At 33.9% G+C, this 24,210-nt stretch overlaps 1 protein-coding gene across 5 annotated transcripts in view; it reads right to left on the reverse strand.

Moving 5' to 3' along the window:
* kst (spectrin beta chain, non-erythrocytic 5 kst) overlaps nucleotides 1–24,210 on the reverse strand; it is a 267,491-nt gene that overhangs the window by 165,358 nt on the left and 77,923 nt on the right. For 4 of the 5 annotated variants that reach the window (XM_072534885.1, XM_072534884.1, XM_072534880.1 and 1 more), the window contains exon 1: nucleotides 50–180. The exons of the other annotated variant lie outside the window; for it this stretch is intronic. In XM_072534885.1, coding sequence (XP_072390986.1) covers nucleotides 50–68 — 19 coding nt within the window. In that variant the 5' untranslated portion in view covers nucleotides 69–180. Of the gene's footprint in view, nucleotides 1–49; nucleotides 181–24,210 lie in introns of those variants that run through there. 5 annotated transcript variants of the gene reach the window in all.

Here is a 24,210-nt window from a genome sequence, read left to right on the forward strand (position 1 = left end):
TTACTTAACACATTGTCTTAATAAAATAAAACAAACGAAAAATACTCACCATAGGGTCTTCTAGACATGTTAAATCAATAAATTAGGCATCTGTTTCACAATGTAACGGTACACAGAACGTTCGATAATATTTGATCATAGGTAAAAACCATAATCTGTAATTACTTATCCGAATGATAAGGCAGATAATAGCGATTCTGATAAAAATAAATACAAATTTTTAAAATCAATCAATCACATAGTCAAAATTAATATCTGATAAGAATGTGGACGGGAGTGTTCAAGCAAAAAGGAAACAGTTGTTTAAAGCCTCACCTATTACAATGCAAATTTATTATATTTCAGAAAGGTAAATATTGGTGGGTTGGTTAAAAACCAATATTACATATAGCAAATTTGCAAGGAAAAGGTTGACCGCTAACAATTATAAAGCAATTTATGTCCTACATAGTTATTATAAAATGGTTCTCTTGTGAATTTAGTTACCTGGAAATTCAGGTAATATCCGAAAAATACCAAACAAAACAATATTTATTAACGTTTTAAAATAGTTTTAGCGTTTGTGTGAGGACTGTTGAAAATGATGAATATAACCTATACCCCAGGAAACGAAGTATTCAAAAATCGAAAAATTACTGGGCGCTGGAATATCTGGGGGAAGTCAATAGAAAAGGAGTACCATCTCGTGGGTATCGAAATTTTTACTGCATCATGGTGTTCTATTAACATTTAAGCAAAAAAAGCGACTTTTTTTTCATTCATTTCTTGAAAAGTTTCTTGAAAATACTTGCTCTTTAAAATAAGATATTCTAAATTAACGTTTTTAAACAAAAAAGTTATTGCAAATTAAACCCGAAAGTTAGCATTTTTTTTCATTTGTTTATAATTATTAAAATAAACAATAAAAACATTTAAAACACATTTCACAATGTGAATTATGTAGTTACTATATTTGCGAAAGATATTCTGATTTTGAATTCTAGAACTATATTCTAGATATAGTTGAATATCAGCAGAGGAAGGTTCAAAATCAGGGTTCCGAAGATATCCCAGAAATCTCCTTGGACGAAATTTACAAGGCTCTAAAAAAGATGAAGAATAACAAAGCTCCGGGGGAGGACGGTGTCGTCACGGAAGCGATAAAGATAGGAGGCTCAGTACTGATAACCAAAATTCAAAAGCTCTTTAATCTATGTCTATGGAATCAAAATATCCCAACAAAGTGGAATAATTCAATAACTGTACTCTTACACAAGAAGGGAGATATAGCAGACCTGGAAAGATACAGACCAATCAGTCTCCTTAACCATCTTTATAAATTATACACCCGAATAATAACGAACAGATTAGAGACAAAGCTGGATTTCTACCAACCTCGGGAACAAGCCGGTTTCCGCCCTAATTACGGCACAAATGATCACCTGCAGTGCCTAAAAACCCTGATAGAAAAAACTAACGAATATAACCGTCCCTTGGCATTGATATTTGTAGACTTTAAAAAGGCGTTTGATACAGTGGAATTACCGTCCATCTTAAGAGCACTACAAGATTGCAGGGTCGACCACAGATATTGTAATATAGTTAAAAATATATATGAAAATGCCACAACAACCATAAGTCTACATTCAGCAACTAATAAGATAAAGATAAAAAGGGGAGTCAGGCAAGGTGATACCATGTCACCAAAGCTGTTCATTACCGTTCTTGAGTATGCATTTAAAAGACTAACATGGCAACAGAAAGGAATATCCATCGATGGAGAAAGATTAAACCATCTACGTTTTGCGGACGATATCGTGCTTCTGTCAGATAATCTGGGAGAGATCAAAGACATGCTCCAAGAACTGAATTACATACTACAAGAAACTGGGCTGGAAATAAATTTCGAGAAAACCAAAATGATGACCAATATGGTTCCCAGCGAAGAGATACAGATCAATAACAACAAGGTAGAATTAATCGATAAATACACATACTTGGGTCATGAAATCAGAATAACCAGAGACAACCAAACCTGCGAGCTAAATAGACGAATCACGTTGGGATGGGCGGTATATGGAAGGATGAGAGACATTTTTAAAACAAATACTCCAATTCACCTGAAAAGGAAGGCATTTAACCAATGCATCCTACCAGTCTTGGCCTACGGAGCAGAGACCCTAACTTTAACGAAAGCTACTGCCGAAAAACTGAGGGTAACACAAAGGCGAATGGAGAGATCAATGCTGGGTCTGACCTTGAAAGATCGCGTGAGAAATGAGGAGATACGCCGACGAACTGGCGTTGACGATATTATACTGCGAATCAATAAACAAAAGTGGAGGTGGGCTGGACATGTTGCTAGAATGGAAGACGGAAGATGGACGAAGAGATTATTGGAGTGGAGACCAAGAGCCGACAAGCGAAGTCGAGGCAGACCACCCACCCGATGGACCGACGACCTAAGGAGAATAGAAACAAACTGGATTGCAGCAGCTAGAGATAGAGAGAACTGGAGACGTTTGGAGGAGGCCTATATCCAACAATGGATGTGAAAACGGGGCTGGATGATGATGATGATTCTGATTTTGAAATATAGTCCGATAATATAGAAAGATATTCTGAAAGATTTTGGTCTGATTCCTTTCATAAGATCTCAAATTTTCATGTTTTTAAAAAGATATATGAATTTTGAATTGGTTACTTACAAATAATACATGAAGAATAAGTACTATTTTTAGCCTTAAGTATAAACAATTTAATTTAATTTTAATTTAATAGAACCGGAGATATTTTTTTTAATTCACAGCGCAATTGTTTATAAATATTAAGAGCAGAAACTTGGGCAGTTTGTCCATGAAGTTAGAGTTTTTCATTTAAAATTTAATCAAGGTTAATATAAGCCTAATTAACATTATGGAAACTGGTTAAAGCTAATAAACCAAAAGAAAGATCGCCGAGGCCGCATGGTGGTGGAATTTTTTTTCAAGTTCAAATTAAATTCGGAACTTCGTAACGGAGCGCGCTTGAAAAACTGCAATATCTCGGGTTCTACGTAACGTAGAACCTTCTTTTTTGATTATTTGGGGTAACTCTAAAAGTCTAAAAAATAAGTTTTAACATATTTGCACCCCTATAAAACCTCCACCAACCTCTACAAATTTAGTGTTTTACCATTTTAAGTGAATACGTCTTATACGACATACTATTAACCGTGACGCGAAATATCGAGACGCCTGCAGTAACCTTACAGTATACATACGAGCTTGTTTTTAACACCCATTCTGGTTTTATTCGCAAAAAAAAGAATATATAAATTGATATTTCAAGTTAGGAAAATGGGATTATTCTGGAAGTAGTGCCGACGATATACAATGGGTGGCCAAATTATGGTGTTCATACCTGCATTATATTTGGCAGTTCTTCTGGTATGATTATTAAAATTTCTGATAAGCGGCAACAATGGTAGACTGCTTATGTCTTCTTAAAGTGCCCTCTCCTCAATGGAGGTTGGCTACTATAATTTTAAACTCTTCTCTATCTTCAGCTGTTCTTATTAGCTATTCAAAATTTAGCCCTGTCCATTGTCGGATGTTTCTGAGCCACGATAGTCTTTTCCTTCCTAGGCCTCTCTTTCCCTCGATTTTTCCTTTCACTATAAGTTGGGCATATTGGTACCTATTATTTCTCAGTATTTGGCCTAGGTATGATGTTTTTCTAACTTTTACTGTGTTAAAAAGTTCTCTTTCCTTGCCTATTCTATGCAGCACTTCTTCGTTTGAGGTATGCGATGTCCATGAAATTTTGAGTATTCTCCGGTAGATCCACATTTCAAAGGCCTCCAATTTATTTACGGTTAATGTTTTAAGGGTCCACGTTTCAACTGCATATAGAAGAGTCGACCAGACGTAGCATTTTGATAAACGTAGTCGAATTTCGAGTTTTATTCGAGAATCACAAAGCAGTTTTTTTATTTTTTCGAAAGATTTTCTGGCCTGTTCTATTCTCGATCTTATTTCTAGATCACGATTTAGGCTGCTATCGATCCAACATCCCAGGTACTTAAATCTATTGACCTGTTCTAAAATGTGCCCATTTATTGTGCAAGGTTGAGGTAGGTTTTGGATTTTTCGGATTGACATCACTTTGGTTTTTTTAATGTTTATTTTCATACCAAATTGCTCACAGGTCGAGTTGGTCTTGTCGATGAGTCGTTGTAGACCTAAGTCGGAATCCGCAATTAACACTGTATCATCGGCGTATCTGATACTGTTGATATTTACGCCATTCACATTGACTCCATCCTTGGAATCCTCCAATGCTTCTTTAAATAGAAACTCGGAGTAAAGATTAAACAGCAGAGGCGACAGAACAGACAAGACTGCTTATGTATGAAATATAAAATAATAATTGCGGTTGCATCTCAGTTGGTCATCGGCTGTTATCGCAGTGAGGCTTAAAAATATTTGCAAGTTGTAAAACTTTTTTAAAGTGTTTTTGCTAGGTTTTCGTTTCAGATATATTTAACAGGTAATAACATTTGTTTATTTAGTCATTTATTTAAAAACATTGTTTAAAATTAAAACTATTTTTTTAGTATGGGAAAAATTGCAGACTTGTCTCCAGGGAAAATTAGAGAAATAAAAACGATGTTGCTGCACTCTACACTTTCCCAAAGAGTAATAGCAACTACTGCAGGTGTTTCAAAGTCTGTAGTAAATCGAATGAAAATAAAAATTGATTCAAACGAGGCATTTGAACCGGGGGAAAATCTCGCAGGAAAAGGATCAAGGACGAAGACTGGCCGAAGAGAATCAGATAGGTCGCCAGAATATGAAAAAACCACGGCTCACCGAAGCCATGAAGAGAAAGAGACTCCAATGGTCCAAGCAGCATCGAAGTATGACCGTTGAAGACTGGAGTCGAGTAAGTACAACTTTTTTTAACGAATGGAGTTCGTGAACAGTGAATATTTTCATTTTTTCAGGTATGCTTCTCCGACGAATCAACATTCCAGATTCTGGTGGACGAAAGTGCGTTCGTCCAACGACGTCCTGGGGAGCAGTTCCATCCAGATTGCATTGTGGAGACACTGTGCCATTCTGCACCGTGCCACAAAGCTAGAAGTGTAACTGAAAAGCTAGATCATCAAAGATGATATTACAACGAAGCGGCAGTCGATTGAAGCTCTTATTAAAGAATGGCATCATAACCCAAAATTAAAACACAATGCAGAAGTTTGTATTCAGAGCATGCCCCGACGTGTAGAAGCTGTAATTGCAGCAAAGTGCGGCATCACTAAATGTTGAAATTAGTGATTTTATGTAACAATTTTTTTGCGAAAAAAATAAATGGTTTTAATAACAGAACTCATTGTTTTGGTGACCTTAGGACCATTCTCTTTTATACAAAAAATAGATGCAAACAACTTGCTAAAAAATTCAGTTAAACTAGAAAATTAAGAAATCATCTTACTTCCCTAATAATTTGGCCACCCACTGTAATCGGTAGGTTTTCGTTTTCATTCGAATGCACTGTACCTGCACAAACAAAATTTACAATTCACAAAATTATTTTTACATTTGAAAAAACTGGTTGTGTCAAGAATTGTATATAGTAAATGCACGGAGATGAAAATCAACCATCTCGTGCAATTAATGAAGAACGGGAACAGCGTGAAACTGCCGTATGTAGTCTAGCTGAAATCGATTTTTCTTATAATAATTAATAATATTAATTAATATAATGTACGGACAAAATTGTCCATAGTGCTTACGGGACTATCCAGACATGTGGTTACATGATATTCTCTCGGATATACAGTCTATATAATATTTTTTCTCGGTTCGTTGCGTTGTCTTAATGCTCTATAGTCAGATAATTTTTTCCCTGCCTGTATAGTAATATACATACACTACCGAGCATAAAATTAGGGTCACCCCGTAATTTGAATTTATTTTAAAAATTATTATTCTGTTTTAACTACTTTCGGTTGTAACATAGTTTACTAATGGATTTCTTGAAAAAAAATTGTGGTCGTTGTTGTTTCGACAAGCGTTTGAGATAAAAAGGGCCACTTAGCCTAATTCCTAAAAACCGTTATCAGCACAGTTTTTGTTTCTATGGTTTTAACGTCAATTGTAAATTGTTTGTGTATTGTTATCACTGTCAGTGTATTGCAATGAGCATAAATTCTGTTGTGGCGGCAAGAATTGTGGCGGCGTTAGAAGATGGCCACGGTCAGCGCGAAACTGCGAGAAACGAAGGGTGCGTTCATAACGGAGACCATCGCACCGTCTCCTCGCCTAGAGCTTAGCACTGACGGCGAACGCTCGCATTTAAAGTAATGCATTTATTTTACCGAAAATCAATTAAATGATACTATCCCATGGCCCGAGCGAGGGTCGGCGCCTCGTTATGAACGCACGCTAAGTCTTTCGAGTGTGCAACGAGTATGGCAACGGTACGAAGAGACCGGTCTGCTTACTCGAAGACCTGGTTCAGGTCGAGGCAGGATTACAACAGCTAGAGATGACCGCTTTGTCGTTTCTAGTGCTTTGAGAAACCGAACGGTCACGGCAGTTTCTCTTCGAAATCATATGCAAGAAGTGAGAAATGTAAACATAAGTGAATGGACAGTTAGGAGACGACTTCATGCTGCTGGTTTATCTTCTCGAACTAGAGTAACTGGACCGCCGCTTTAGTCGCGACTAACCGCGAGTTAGTCTTTATCGAGAATGGAACATTGACAGCGCATAGGTACCTACCTGACACAGATTCTGGAAGACCATGTTTTACCGTTTATGGTTATTCTTGGAGACGACGCAACATTTATGCATGATAATGCATGGCCCCACACTGCTAGGATAGTTACTGAGTATCTTGACGAGGTTCAAATCACACGATTTGTTTGGCCTGCTCGCAGTCCAGATATCAATCCCATAGAACATGTTTGGGATGAGATGAAGAGACGTTTACGGAGTCATGTGCCGGCCCCCAGAAATTCGAGAGAGCTTCGCGACATATTGGTGAAAGAATGGAATAATCTTCCGCAGAATGTGATCCAAAATCTGATCCAAAGCATGCCTCGTCGTTTGCAAGCTGTTATCATCACTGCCAGAGGAGGGAATACTCGCTACTGAAGTTCTTAAAATTTCTTTTTTTCAACAAAAAGCACATCAAATTAAAATTGTCCCTTTTCAATATTTAGTATATCAAAGGAAAATTCTTCATTTCCATTATTTTTAATAAACTTTAAACGACAAAAACGTTGTTTTCTTTAAGCAATCCGTTAGTAAACTATGTTACAACCGAAAATAGTTAAAATAGAATAATAATTTCTAAAATAAATTCAAATTACGGGGTGACCCTAATTTTATGCTCGGTAGTGTAATATACATACATATAAATTTATTAAAAAAAGAAAATGACGTTTAACAAACGCCATTTGATTTTTTTTGTAACTTTTATCGAATTCCAATATTTCAAAATCAAAATTAGCCAAATCGATGCAGTCGTTCTCGAGTTGTTATAAAAAAGGTATAAAAAATAAAATGACGTTTCTTAAACGTCATTTTATTATTTTATTAAGTGTATATGTATGTACATATATTATTTACTATTTTTGTTGGGAATAAGCCACAATTTTACTTTAAAATTAAGTTTATTTGACGTTTCGATTTCCACTTCGGTTCTCAAAATACAATACATTAATACGTTAAAACAAATTTTGGTTTTGTTGCTTGGTAAAAAATTCTTTTAATAATTTAATTTAATTTTTAATTTTACTCATTCATATTGACAATTCAGAGATATATTACAGATATAGTTTATTTCACGAAAAATGGTTGAGTGCTTAATGATTGCAATAAAACCCGACCGCAAGTACCCCAGCTTAATCGATATTAGTTAAGCAGGTAAGTATTCAGGTAAAATTGAAGCTACTGTGGAGTGTCGTTATCTTGTTTGTATAATAAATTCCTGGTAATATAGAAACGATTAAAAAATCGTATAAAATTATAAAAACGATTAGAATACATTTTATTTCATACAGTTGTAAACATTTTAACGGTGAGTTTCACTATCAACGGTTGATCTTTTAATGACCACAATAAATTTGTTGATCGTTAAGTATTTCCTGGAATAATTATACAGGTTCCCTCTATTCTGTATAATTTGTAAAAGTATATAAAACCGATGAGAAATTTGTAAATATACATTTTGTTTCATTTAGTTGAAAGTGTTACCAGTGTTATACCTATTTATACCTATAAAACAGCATTATGTGGCGTCCGTGGAAAAACATTGATGGTGCTTCTTCCAGTGTTCCAGCAAAGAAAAAGCATTTATCTGCCGACGCTAGAGAAATCGTAAAAACAATATATAGTTCTTTACTTACAAGAGGACTTACTGCTACTACTGCTACCAGTGAAATATCTGATTTAACGAAAATACCTCTAACCACAGTGAAAAGAATTACATCAAATCCCATTAATTCAAGAAGGAAGCGTAAGGATACCGGTTCTACCAAATGTATTGACGAAAGTGATAAGGACTTAATAAGACGAAAAATTTACACAATGTACGAAGAGCAACGGATACCTACATTAGATGCTTTAAAACAACGGCTTACTAATGATGATACACAAATAAACTGTAGTCTTTGGAGGATTTTCTTTAAAATGGGCTTCAGATATCGAACAATTGACAAAATGCAAGTGCTTATGGAGTCCCATCGTTTACAAAAGTGGCGTACTGAATATATAACTTCCATAAGAAAGTACCGTACAGAAGATCGACCAATAATTTATCTGGACGAGACATGGTTTGACACTCATGAAACACCATCCAAAGGATGGTCCGATTCTTCCAACAGGTGTCAAACAAAAGCTCCATCAAACAAAGGGAAAAGAATAACAATTTTACATGCAGGATCAGAAAATGGTTAGGTCCCAAATGCCTTATGGCTCTCTGTAAAGAACATTAAAGACTCCTGCGTGGACTAACATGAGGATACAACGGCAGAGCTTTTTGAGCAATGGTTTAAGAATTGTCTTATACCTAACCTTCCTCAAAATAGTGTGATAGTAATGGACAATGCAAGTTACCACAGTCGTCAATTACATAAGTCTCCAAGTGCAAATAACACGAAAATTGAAATTAAAAACTACCTGTTAGAAAACGATATATATTTTGAAGAAAGTTATTTAAAAAATGAACTGTTAGAAGTGTTAAAATCATTTTCTATTAAAAAAGTATATGTTTGTGACGCATTGGCAGAGGACATGGGACATACAGTGTTACGGTTTCCGCCCTACTATTGTTTATTTAATCCCATAGAGCATATGTGGCACCAACTAAAGTCAAATGTTAGGTCACAAAATGTTTTTCCGACTTTAAGTGGTAGTGTAGTCGAATTAATAAGGAAATGTGTTGATGATATCTCCCCAGAAAGTTGGAAAAATTCAGTACGCCATGTAATAAACGTAGAAAATTCTTATGTTACTTTGAATCACATAATTAAACCAATTGTTATTAATCTTGAAGAGGATAGCGACAGCGAAACAGAATTAGGTATTTAGGAATTCATAAATATATTTTGGTTATTTTGGGTATTTTTTTTTGTAAATGTTAACTTGTATATATTTTTCTATATTTTTTTTTTCAATTCATCTATTTTTTGTACATTATGTATTCGTTTTTATGTATATACTGTAAATAGAACTATTATTACTGTACATTTTTAACTACTTTCTTCATGTTAAAAATTGTTCAATTATCAAGTATTCACTTGAACAACCTGAAAATACCATATGAAATAATTTAATAAATTTTTATAATCGTGTATTACACAGCTACCAATGAAATATATTAAATAACAAACTTTCTGAAGTGCGACCCTGTGTACTTCGGTAATTTATTGAGAGACTCTTGTATACACAATAGGATCAACTCAGGTAACCATTAAGCAGTCAACCATTTTTCGTGAAACAAACTATACATATTAAAGTCAATGACTTTAAAATGATATTGCCAATATTTTTGAGTTACGTTCTTGTGACGACTTTATTGTAAGATAGTTCATTCGATTAGATGAAATTAACTTAATGTATTTCCAACAAAAACAGTAAATTGCATGAAGATTCATATGAAAATAGCTTTAGAACAATATGTATATTACTACATATATATATACCGCAAGGTTATTGCATTCGTCTCGATATTTTGCGTCACGGTTAATTTTATTTAGCGCCCGTGCAAAAACATCATACCAAGCTATAGGAGTAATCACTTCCAAATGATAAAACACTAAATTTTGCAGTTTTCAACCGCGTTTTACAACCCTCCGGTCTGAAGCCCCGTAATTAAATTTTTAATAAAAAACTGAAAAATAATTGACAAACTTTCCATATATCAGCTCTTAATGTGAACAATTGCGCTATCAATGTAAAAAAATTATCTCCGGTTCTATGGGTAGTACCCACATATTTTTTTTAAGATGTGTTTTTTATAACCTTTCTGGTGCATTTATTCTCTTGTAAAGGTAAAAACAGCGCAGATAATTAAATTTTTTATGAGGCGAAAATGGTACTTTATTCTGCATCCATTATTTGTAAGTAATACAATTCAAAATTAATATATGTAAATAAAATTAGCATCTACACAATAGGACAAACATGAAGAATGTCCTAAAATGAGATAGAGAGTATAACATAGATTGCTGGTTACAAAATATGAGAGCTGTTACCTGTAATATAAGAATGTCTTAAACACTAACGGTTCAAAAAGCTATCCAAAGGTACAAAAACGATTTATTAAAGAGAAAAAGAGAGAAAAACAAATAGTATAAATAAAATCAGTACAAATACATAAAGAACTAAAACAAAATTCCTACTACTAAATACTACTTACTAGTTAACAAGTCTTTCGAAAGTGTATGTGCACTATTGTCTATCCAAGTCGTTATCACAAAGATCCTGGATCAAGAGATGCGGAGATGTGGTAACCATGTGTCAAAGGCCACCCAGACAACCATGCGAAAAAAACTTCGAACACTTCTACAGAGAACCATCCGAAAAAAACTTCTAACACTTCTAGTGTATACAAAAACGGGCACTACTGTATTATAATCAATATGTATATATCTGATTATAATTGATTGCTGTTATAACAACAGCGAGACAAATCGTTGACCGATTTGGAGAGCACTGTATACTTTTTGGGGATTAATTCCTTGACGGATTTTTAGAACTTCTGCCAAACAGAGATGTTGCTTCGTCCACGTCTAAATTCGCTCTGAGGGTAGGCGTGGTGCCTGATTTTTCGGGGAGTCTTTTAGAGTTTTAAGTGCACAAGAAAAATTACTAAAAACTGTTGACAAATGGTTGACATTTATAGAGTGGGTGCATTTTTGTCAAAAGTGGAGTTAAATACTAAATTAAAAATATTGATAAATAGTTTTACATGTTCGAATGGATTTATTCGAACAATATACTTTTTTAAAAATACGAAAAATTGAGACATGAAGAGAATCTGACCAAAAAACCCTTTTTTAGCGACAAAGCACCATTGTAGTCATTTGAAAATGACCTTTTTTCACTAAGTCAATATTTGTTTAGTTATTTTCCGATGAAAATATTAATTTTTCAAAATAAAAACCACGTTTTCAGACGGGTTTTCACAAATAATTCAAATTCAAAAGTATTTATCAAATAAAATATTCTCAGCAAAAATATAGCTTATAAAAAAAATAGAACGGGTGTGGCAGTTCAGTGGGACTGCCGGTAGAAGTTATACTTCTATACACGCGTTCGCCGTTACAAATTTATATGGAAGTTTTTCTGCACAATCATTACATATGTAATGCTATAGGTAAGAGAGAGCAGAAAGAGAAACAGAATTAGGTATATGGTGCCTCGTTTGCTGTATATAAACAACATTTGACCTGTAATAGGAGTATAATAAATGAAGGATTGAATCAATATTTTGATGAAAAGTAATGGAAATAAAATACCATTATTACTAATGTGCAGCTACATTGTACAGCTATGGAGTCTTGGACAAAGAAGTGAGAAATCAAGTACAAAAAGCAAATAGACTGACAGGATAAATTAATAACACTATATGGCGAAACAGACACATTAACACTGAGATGAAGTCAAGAATTTATAAAGTCAGTGTAAGACCAATGACATATTCCTCAGAAACAAGATCCGACACAGCCACAACACAAAGGCTACTGGAAACGGCAGACTTGAGAGTGAGAGTGCTGAGAAGAGTTACAGGAAATACGCTAAGAGATCGAAAGAGACGCGAAGACATTAGAAGAAAATGTACCGTACAGTGTATAAGCGAATAGACAAATAGAAAAAATTAAAATGGAATAACCCCATAAGTAGAATGGGGGAGACCCGTGTCGTCAAAATAGCTAGGGGGAGGTCACCAGAAGTATCGGACAGCCGGGCAAAAGACGGATTGACAACCTTCCATAGATGTATTAATTCGCCAATGAACAAGCAGAATTGCTTATAAAGAATAAGAAAAAGAAATTCAGTAGGGTTCGTTATAGTTATAGCACGTAAAGGCAGAAAAACATACAGACAATAACTATTAAGGCCTTAATAATAAATATTAAAAGGGTCAATAATTTTAGTATATAGCTTGTTCTCATAAATTGTGGAGATAATTACAACATATTCAACATATATTCTAGCGAAAATGAATGAATTTATTCAATATGCTAAAGTGGAAAAAAAACGAAATAACCCAAACAACTCTTTTCTAAAGCTTAAAACTTGAATTACTAAATTTTTAGGTAACTGAACTAAGCCTCAGTTTTATTAATAGCGTCTTGGCGCCATTTTGTAAGAAAATCGGAGCGTGGAGAAATTAATATATTATTTGAAAGCACTTTGATTTTTTTGATTCTTTGTGGCACCGTTTCAAAATCCCCACTAAATTGTGAAAATCTTATTAAATTAACTCTCGGTGAAAGAACTCTTTCTTCTCAGATGGATATCGTCACCAGTATCATATATATGCCAAAAAATCTTAATTTAAAAATAAAATCGACCTTTTTGAGATTTATCTCCATACATATAATATACAAAAAATTATATTTGTCCCTTTCATCTCTACGCCCATGACTACTATATGTACTAAATATTCAATGATAAATAAAATAGTTTGGAAAATTAAATAATGTATAAAATTATCGAAACAATATTAAAAAGATATTATGATTTTTCCATTCTTTGATTTTTAAACCCAAAGTGACAAAAATCAGAACATAATAATCAAAAAAATATATTCCCTCATTGGGATCGAACTCGCGACTTCTGGTTCTAAATACCGCGCTTTAACTCATTTGACCAGTAACCTTAAATAATAACGTGGCTAATCAATGTCATTATCTGACAAGAACATTATTAAGATGTCAGTTTTTTGGTTGTATTTTGTGTTTGTGTTTATTTATTTATTGTATTCCAAAAATGGAAAGGTTATTACGAATCATAGAAGTTCCAGGAAGAAGATTTATTTGTAAAAAGACTTTGGCCAAATGTATATATCTACCGAATTAATATAAAATAATAATATTAATAAATATTAAATATATTTACCAAAGGAACATTTTTATTCTCGAGAGAGAAAATATATCGTCTGTCTCTCTCTTACTTATGAAGTCTGTATAGTAGAACAAGAGTTGTAGCTCATGAAAAGTACTTAGGTTCTTACGTGTCAAATTCCAAATCGAATATTTTAACGTGAATTAGCCAAAAAATGAAGCACTTTTGGGAGAATATCATTACAACTTTTTGAAAGTGTTTAAAAAAGCTTTATTTATTTATTTTTTAAGTTTCTAGAATCAAAACTAAGCAAGTTACGCTCAAAATAAAGTTGGCCTTTTTTATGTTAAAAACATCGTGAAAATCACCCCCTAATTAGCACCCCTAATTAGCACCACAAGTAAAATTAATCGAAACTGTAAAGTTCTTATAAAAAAATTTGGTTTTAAATTAAAAGAAAAATTTTTGAAATTTTGAACAAAATGCCTTTATATATTAATTACAGGATAATACAATTATATCGCATTACCTTTTACACCTTTACTGACATAAATTTGTGAAGCGCTAGAAAAGTATAATAAATTCAAGAAAAATATATACTTTTTCATTTCCGCGTCGCGACCTTTTTAATTAGTCGTCGTAGTTTGTACGAAGATCTGTATTTTTATATAATCTGTATTTGCGAATCTCTCATATCAAATTAAAGTTTAAACACTATTTTTGCCATTTACAAGAAAGCATAACGAATGTTATGTGCCTACCTATTTGTCGCTAATTACGTGTAACTACAAAAAAATCATATTATTTTTAAATAAAATTGGAAAGCTTAATAGAATCTCTTTTAAATAGATATGTAAAAAAGTAACAATGACATTTAACAAATGAAACGATTTTAATAGAGACTAAATGTTAAATGTGAATGTTTTCACAAATTCCCGTACTTTCACACAAATACGTTCTTAGAATTCACAATGTAATTTTTTAGAGATTTTTACACTTACTTTCATTTTAGAATTCTTAAACAAATTAATTTCTTGTATTATTCATTTCCTGTTACTGCTCATGTATACGGTAACTATTGCAGAGATAATATATGTAGTAATAATATCAGTGGTGATAATAAAATCTCCCATTTTATGTTATTTTTTTTCGAATTTTCAAAACATCAAAAGGCGAAATTGTTTTCTTATACTCTAGGAGCGAGGGGTCTAAGAAAAACTGACATTTTTCAAAATTCTGCCTTAAGGGTCTGTTTAGGTGCTATGAGATCTAGCCCTATAGAACCACTAGATGTTGAAGCTTATGAACCTCCTCTTGAAATTAGAAGAAATTTATTAAGCGAAAAATGGGTACTCAAAGCCCACTCAACAAATCCCAAATTATTTTCCAGTATATGTCAACTTAACGAATCAGACCTAACTCACAAATATTGGATTAAAAAGCCATCTCCACCTTTGTGCACTGCTTTACAGAACAATTCTATTTTTTCAAAGAATTTGGCCAAAGTGGACAAAAATTTAGACTTCTTTTGACTGTTTTGAACTGTTATAGTGATGCCACAGTTATATACACGGACGCATCTAAATCAATAGAAGGGACTGGCTGTGCTTATTTTCTACCCTCAGGAGGTTCTGAATTTAAGTACAAACTTTCCAATGAGTTTTCAGTTTTCTCGGCTGAATCATTGGCCATACTCGAAGCTTTAAAATATGTTAAAAACTCTTATATTAAAAAATCGTTAATTCTTTCAGATTGTCTTTCAGTTTTACAGAACATAAAAAACACTTGTTTGCCCAAAACATTTAGTAATCCTTATATTTTTTTAATAAAGGATCAATTAAAGCACTTAGCAGACTCTGGCTTTAATTATTTTGGTTAAGACACATATTGGACTCAAAGATAATGAATATGTAGATTACTTAGCTAAAACCAGTATAATATCAGGCACTTTATTGTCATATTCTTTATGTGTATCAGATGCCATTACGATTTAAAAAAAAACCAGCTATCGACATGGAAAGATCAATGGAATCTTTACTTCTTTACAAACCAAACAAGATACACCACTTTACAACCAGTTATTCCACAAACTACTTGGTTTAAGAATTTTAAATCTCCACGTAAATATATAACTACCATAAATAGACTACGCTTTGGACATGCGTGTTATCCAAGTCATTTATATAAAATAAATGTGATTGAAGATAATAATTGCAAGCATTGCGGAAAACTAGGTGATCTTGATCACATCTTTTTTGAATGTCCTAAGTTTTTAACAGCATTCAAACTCTCTCTACAAAAAATTAATTGAATTTAATATGTATGCACCATTCAATATCCAGTCGCTACTGGCTACAGGCTCACAACAAATATATATCATTATAGATTTCTTGTCAGACACATGCACGGTTCTATAGAATTTGTACGCGAGAATGGAATTTTTCATGATCGTGTGGAAATTTAGATTTGTATCCTTTGTTTACCCTAAATGTTATAACACCTTATCCGTGGTCCAGTTTTGTTTGTCTACTAAGAATGTCTTGATGGGTCCCTAGACGAGAAGCAAGTGACCCTGTAAGTTTCCTGGTCGTATATTCTTCTATTAATTATCCGTTAGTTTTCTATTAGGGATAGAGTTGTGTATTTGTCTGATTGGAGAATCTATTGCAACTGGCTGAATGACTAATGTCTATGCCATTAAAAAAAAAGGAGCGAGGGGGTTGAGTATGCACTTTTATGTTCCCTCGGCACCTTAACCTTTTTTATGTTATTTGGTGGGTAGATTTGATTTTTCGGGGATACCCGTCAGATAATTTGTTATTAACAATTTAATTGTTTTAATGATTGTATCTCCTAAACTTTAGTGATATTTAGTTTTACAAAAATGAAAATTCTTCCTTTTTAAAAACTGAAGAAAATGGCGTTTGGTAAACTTTGATCCGATTGTTACAAAAATTTCGTGAAAAATAATGGCAAAATAGGCATTTGATGGGACGTTTCCAAGTATAACTCAGCTTTCATACATGCGATTAACTTTCAAAGTCCTTCATTTTAAAGGTAATTGTTTCAGCTTTAAAAAAAACTATGCGAAATTGTTTTATCTTTATTAATAAAAAATTTAAAACAATTAAACATGAAAAATTTCACTAAAAAGTTGAGAATTATTCTGTTTATAAGAGATTTAAACAAAATTAAGTTATAAACTTTAAAAATCTGGCTAATGTAAGTTATAGTATGTAACTCAAAATGAACAGTTTAAGCACGATCAGTTCTCAGCGAATAAAAACCAATACATACATAAAATCCATGTAGATTCAGACATGCGTATTACTTTATCATTATAAATAAAAAAGTTATAGCAGTTGATAGTTAAACTTTACGTTAAAAAGTCGTGGTTTAATTTGTTTATACGAGTTTTAAACAAAATTGAGTCGAAGACGTTGGCAGTTTGGTTAATGGACGTTATAGAATAATTCAAAACCTTCATTTTAGTAAATATTACTATGTTCATTTTTTGCTGAGATATTGAAAATTGATTTACGCGCGCGGTATATGCGCGTCTGTATTTACTGCGAACCGTGCGCGTCAGAGCGCATTATTAAAAGTTCCATATTTTGGTCAAAAATTGACATAGAAATATTTACCAAAGTTTAAAACGTTCGTTTTGAGTTGTTCTATAACTTTAATTAGCCAGATTTTTAAAGTTTATAGATTAATTTTGTTTAAATATCTTATAAACAAATTAATTTGCAAATTTTTAGTGAATTTTTTAATGTTTAATTGGTATAATTTTTTTATTATTACAGATAAAGCAATTTTGCAAGGTTTTTTTAAGATGAAACAATTACCTTTATAATGAGTGGGTTTTTTCACGTATGAAAGCTGAGTTATACTTGGAAAATCCCCATCGAATGCCTATTTTGTAATTGTTTTTAACGAAATTTGTTATAACTCCAGTTCTACTACTTGGATCAAAGTTATCCAAACGCCATTCTAACGCCCGTTCTACTAATTGGATCAAAGTTATCCACACGCCATTTTGTTCGTTTTTTAAAAGGAACAATTATCATTTTGGTAAAATTAAATATCTTTATTAGTTTAGGAGATATAATTATTTAAACAATTAAATTAATAATAACAAATTATCTGACGGGTTTTCAGCCTAGTACCTCAAAAAATCGAATCTACGCACCAAAAAACATAAAAAAACGTCAAGGTACCGAAGAGACAAAAAGTGCAGCCCTCCCCCCATGGCTCCTAGAGTATGATTTTTTATTTGAATTGTTGATTAAATTGTCCATTTATTTGTTTTGTTAATTTCAATTAGGTAAGCGGTCTCTTTTTATTGCTAGCAAACATCTTCCACCAAATTCTGGATTTACCTTTTCATCGAGGAGTTTAATAACTGCGCATAGTTTTATTCCCTCTGAATATATCCGTTATCCGTTAGCATTTAGATTTTATTATAAATTTGCAAAGTACTTTTTAACTTGTTTTTCCACATGTTTCTAATCTGTTACACAATCTCAGTGTGTTAGCTGCTTAGGTTAAACACTTAAGCTACTAAAGAAAGTTTTTTCGCATAAACTACATTGCAACACCTTTGTACACCTCCACCTGAAAGATCTTGTGTATATCGGTTTTTACTCTAAACGATTTAGACTCTAAGAACTATGAGATAGCTGACCATGTTTTACAAGGTTTTGTTCCAGGTATTAATGGCGTTGGCGAACAATTATTCCTAATAAAATATTATGTTGGACTATTTCCTCTGAATTTTCGAAGTTTCTTTACCTATTTTCGGAAATGTTTCACAATGCTGTTTTTTAGAATACCGCAGAATGGTTCTCTAGCTGCTTTAGCTAGGCTATCAGGATTTCACACACGGCTCGTATAACATCCGAGAATTTGAAGGCGAAAAACATCAGCTGGTTGACCATCCTACATACAGTCCTGACTTGGCACCGTGTGACTTTTTTGCGTTCCCGAGATTCAAAAACAAACTACGCGGTAAACATTTTAAGATGTCAGATGAGGCAGTCGTACAAACAAAAATCTCATTTGTGAGACCTATTTCGGACTGGCATAAATGCTTCGATGATTGGTTTGTTCAAATGCAAAAGGGTATTGATCTTAAAGATGAATACTTTAATTTGATTGAAACAATAAAGCTGATTTTTTCCAAAAATATATTTTCTTGTGTACGCCTCCTGTTATACGAATTCTTAGAAAAATCACTTATCGTAAAATGTTAGTTTAATTAGACAATTAAAATGCTTATGGCAAATCAAAACTAGAAGAGACAAAAGAACGCATTACATCAAACATACTTATTTAGAATAATTGTTGAATGTGGGGGCACATCTCAGAAAATAATCTCCGGACTCCCAAAATGGAATGAAAATAGTACATATATGTTCCAAATGTTCTAATTGTTAAAGTGATACGATCAAAAACTGACAAAGAAACAAAATTTGGCATTTAACCTGATACCATTTCATCAATATAGATATATCCTTAATACAAGAACTCGCATCCCAATCATAATCCGCGTAAATGAGCCCAGAGTGTTAGTATGGAAATATTTGCAAAAATCCCGTAAGTATGAAATTAGAAAATTTTTCGAGAATCAGATATACTAGATCAGATAATAATATACTATAATACTGGAGCAGATATACTAGAGCTCAACCGACACGGTGGATGGAAATCATCCAAGGTAGCGTAAGGATGAGTTTTTACCAACTTTGCAATATTGCAAAAAAATATTTTAACCTGAAGAAAATCTTCATATACACATCTACTTAATGTGCCATACCCCAATTTGAGCGTAGGCAACTCCACTGCATATATTTTTGTTGTTTGTTGGCAAGACAGCTCTCATCCACTGCTGTGGGACCCGAATGTGTGATTGCAGTGCCCTTCAGTACCTGTCGGGGTAGTCTAAAAGAGCCTCGTCTGCGGAAGTTTAAGGACACCTGGGCCAGTTACGGAGGTATGAGACAGGCTAGGCTCCACATAGTGGAGACATCCAAAAATGTTACAGCCCAACTTCTCCTTCTATACCGTAGAATATGCTCTCTGGTGGTCAGTATGCTTACCGGCCACTGTAGACTCAGGCGGCACCTTCATCTGCTTGGCTTGGCGGATGACCCACGGTGCCATCTTTGTAACGACGAGGAGGAAACTTCTTCACATGTCATCTGGAAGTGTCCCGCACTGGTCTATCACCGGTGGCAGATCCTGTGTTCTGCCTTTATGCAACCGAGCCAAATGAGGGAGTTACCAAATGAGGGAAGAGCTGAGATTTTGAGCCCCTGCCGATTATAGCAGATATGGCTACCCGGAGCAGAAACGCCGAAGGCCAGGTTCTTATAGGCCTAGTTCGTATGATAGGGATACAGTGAACCCGTTTTAGGAGGTCTAAGTATCTGAAGGGCTCACAAATGGACCCTGCCCCGATCTAAAATAACCATAACCATAACATAACCAGGACCTTCGAAGCACCAAAGACGGATACACTCATCTTTGAGCTGCCTAGGCCGCAGTGTATAGATACCAAGTACTAATACTTTATAGAAATCAAGAAGTGAATTCTAGTGAAGTGAAAGAAAAAATAATTCACTAAGCAATATTTATATTGAAAATTGCACAATTTTTAAATATTCACTTCGTGCAAAAAGTGTTTATTGCCTTCGAAGTGATAAATAACCACTTACTTTTTTCACTTGTTGCATAAATAACTACAAATTATGTAATTACACGGGTACAAAGAAAAAATATGTTGCTTAAAGATATTCCAGATTATCTCCCTTCATTTTAAATTGGAACTTAAGAATAATACTAAAAAATTAATATAATTTTAAGAATATTTTTAAGTAAATAAGAATGTTTTACGTGGAATCAGTGCTTACTGCCTACTGCCATATGATGTTTAATTGTTTAATTGTCATTTAATAAGGCCTAACTAGTTTTTTACGTTATATAATATTAACCAAAAGAGGAAATCATGGAAGCTTATATTTCACAGTCGGTAAAATATTTTATTAAGCCGATGGCGATGCCCTAATACAAAATAATGAAAAATGTCAAGGGTTTCCACATACTGCGAATAGCTTAATTGTCTATAGGTTCATGGTTGATCACTTTAGCGTGAAGATATGGTCATAACCGCTTTTAGAATAAACTCACAGAGCTAATCCCATGACTAATACGTCTGTATAAATAGAAAATACTCATATTCATTACATATAACGGCATTTATGTAACATGGTAAATGAACAGAACCTATTGTTGCTATTGAAAAGCAGATAAAATAACGAGTTTCTTCATTATCGGCGAAAAAAAAGAAAATGTTCAATTTTTCAGTTCCAAAGTAGCCATTGTTTATACAAGAATGTGTTAAGTCAGTTTAACACTTTTAAAGTTGTTTACCGTTTGGTTGGGACCGTTGGCATTTCGTCGAAACATCTAAGAAATTTTCCCACAAAAAAAAGTATACTCCAAACCTTACACAATAAAAACACCCTCGAATATACGAAAATATATATGCAGATTTGGTAATATTTGAAGTGTCTGTGGCGAAGTGACGAAATTATATTATTTATAGTCTGTGGCGCACCCAGGGGGGTTTTGGGGGTTAAACCCCCCCCCCAGGACATATAAAGTAAACAATATATAAAGAATAGTAGGAAAATGTAACTTGTCTTTCACACATAATACAAAAAATCCAAAACGCTGATTGAATAATTAAATTACCACTTTAAATATGTAGAACAAAATAATTATTGTATTATTAAAACACAATAATTAATATTTTTCATTATATTTAGATATCGATACCTAATATTAGGCTTATGAAAAAGTAGACAGAACGAGTCTGTTGCGAGTAGCATGCGCCTACAGGACTGTATCTGCGGCGGCCTTGTGGACTATCACGGGTTGTGTTCCTCTGCATGTGTTAGCAGTAGAAAAGGGACATCTCTATGGGAGAAGAAGCATTTGAAAACAGCTATAAAAAAAAGAAGAGAGGGAAAGATCAATTGAAAGATGGCAAGGAGATTGGAACAACGCTCAGTGGACAAAGATGCTGATCCCGAGCCTAACGGATTGGGTAGATTGTCTGTTTTCGGGCGTATCTTCATAGGTTTAGAAAGACAGATACAGATAAATGCCTATACTGCGAATATTCCAACATTGTTACTCACACAATGCTTGAGTGTAATAGATGTACAGTGGAGAGAAAGATAATGTATAAAGAAATAGGTATGAACCCTGTGACTGTAAGAGAGATGATCGTGAAGATGACGGGAAATACGGAGGGAAGAAATAGTGTTCACAATTACATCCGAGCAGTCATTAAAAAGGAAGAAGAAGAAGAGAAACACCAACCGAGCTAACGACAGAGATAAGATCTAATTACTATTTTAATGGGAATAAGTGGCAATTGAAGGTTAAAATAAGTTTATTGACGTTTGAATTTTTGATCTTTGATCTTGCACTGATAATTTGTTTATACTCCAAAAATTAATAGAAAAAAGAATAGCGGTTAGTACCGAAGTACATCTAGCCTTTATCGACCTAGAAAAGGCGTATGATACAGTTCCAAGACTTAAATTGTGGCAAGCTTAACAACAATTCGACATTAGTCCATACCTTTTTGGAATAATCACAGAAGTATACAGGGATAACACTACTTACCTAAAAATCGGATATAGACTATCAGAGCCAGTAAAAGTAACTAGAGGACTAAAACAAGTATGCAGTATGTTACCCTAACTGTTTAATTTATAAATTGAGGCAGCCCTCCAAAATTGGAAAAATCCCTGGAAGGGAATGGGAATCCCCATAGAAAAGGACGTACTGTTCTCCCTGAACTTTGCGTATGACCAAGTCATCCTAGCTCAAGATTCTTATGATCTAGAATTTATGATAAAGCGTCTATAGAGAGGATATTTAAAATGGGGGTTACAAGTCAGCATGAAGAAAACAGAATATTTACTTAGTTATCAATTCAGATGCAAGGTTTGAAGTGTTGATAGACGAGGACGTGGAAATCAAACAGGTGGAAAATTTTAAATATTTAGGTCCACTCATTGCTAAGAACGGCTTGGAAGAAACCGAAATTAAACACGAATTAATCAGGGGCGTAAAATTGTAGGATGTCTGAACTCCTTATGGTGGGATCACAACATTTCCAAAAGGAACAAAAAAAGAACAGGGCAAACTATGGTTGAATCACTTCTTTGTTATGGCTCTGAAGTATGGACAATTAATGCAGACCTGAAGAGAAGATTGTTGGCAGTTGAAATGGATTATTTGAGAAGAAGTGCTAGAACATCAAGGCAAGAAAGGAAGACCAGCGAATCTATAAGAAATAACATGAATGATACACGAACGGTCATTGACAGAATAGAAAGAAGAGGTTCAAAATAGTTTGGACATCTATTGAGAATGCCTTACGAACGTTGGCCCCAAAAACTTTACAAATGGAGGCCCCCTGGAAGAACAAAAGAGGTAGACCTCGACGCTCATGGAATGAAAGAATTAGAAGAGCGATGGAACCGAGAGGTTTAAAGGAGAAGCATGCCTTGGACTACGAGGATTGGCGGAGGAGAACGGGAATACGGCGATAGCCGTCTCCAAAATGTATTGTATTTACAAGTTGGATTAATGTCAAACGTCAATAACCTTATTTTAACCTTCAATTGTGGCTTATTCCCATTAAAATAGTGATTACTTTAAAATGCCATAAGAAAATAGCTTCAGAACAATAGATAAGATCTAGATACGAGAAGGGAGTGTTCCAAAAATGTCGTCAGCCTTACAGTGGCCATCCCACTTTCGGAGTACGGTACGTGCGACAGTCAACTGCGCACAAGTAAGAGAGGGTGGTTTTAGTTAGTAGGCAGGATAATAGATACCTGAATCTTTGGCACCGCTATCTTTAGTACTTTAAATTAAACTAAAACCCAAATTTTAGGGACTCAAAATAGAGGTAGCATAAAAATTTTTAAAACCCCCCCCTAAGACAAATTCTGGGTGCGCCACTGTTTATAGTGATGAGTAGTGAAAGCAAATCACAAACATGTAGTGGAAGACCTGATTTTTGTTGATTTACTTGCCGTTCTTAGTGTGGGAACATAGAATATTATATTATAAGCCAATATGTAAAACACTACTATCAAGTTCATTATCCATAAATTTGAACATTTTTCTCTACATGAAACCTGTAAAAAATATCCATCACCAAACTCGTTGCAATAGAATGACCTCCAGGAAAAAGAATATGCTGAAATAAGCATAGTGAAAAAACTGTGCGGAACATTTTGAAAATAAATAGAATTTATCATCATCAGTTGGCGCTACAGCCTTTCGTGAGCCCTGGCCTGTCTCAAAACATTTTTCCATCCTTTCTTGTCGAGTTGTCTTCTCCATCCCCTTACTCCAATCTCCCTTAAATCATCCTGCAAATCTTCCAGATATCTGGGTTTAAGCCGCCCCCTACTTCTTCTTCCGACCGGCCTATTTAGCAGTAGCAGTTTTATGCATTCGCATAACGTGGCCTACCCATCTAAGGCGGTTTGTTTTGATGGTTTTCAAAATAATTCAAAATTATTCAAGAATTCAAAATTTTTCACGTCCTGATCGAAATATTCCAGGCTTT

The sequence above is a fragment of the Diabrotica undecimpunctata genome, chromosome 6 (genome assembly GCF_040954645.1).
Source record: "Diabrotica undecimpunctata isolate CICGRU chromosome 6, icDiaUnde3, whole genome shotgun sequence".
In the NCBI taxonomy this organism is placed as follows: domain Eukaryota; kingdom Metazoa; phylum Arthropoda; class Insecta; order Coleoptera; family Chrysomelidae; genus Diabrotica; species Diabrotica undecimpunctata.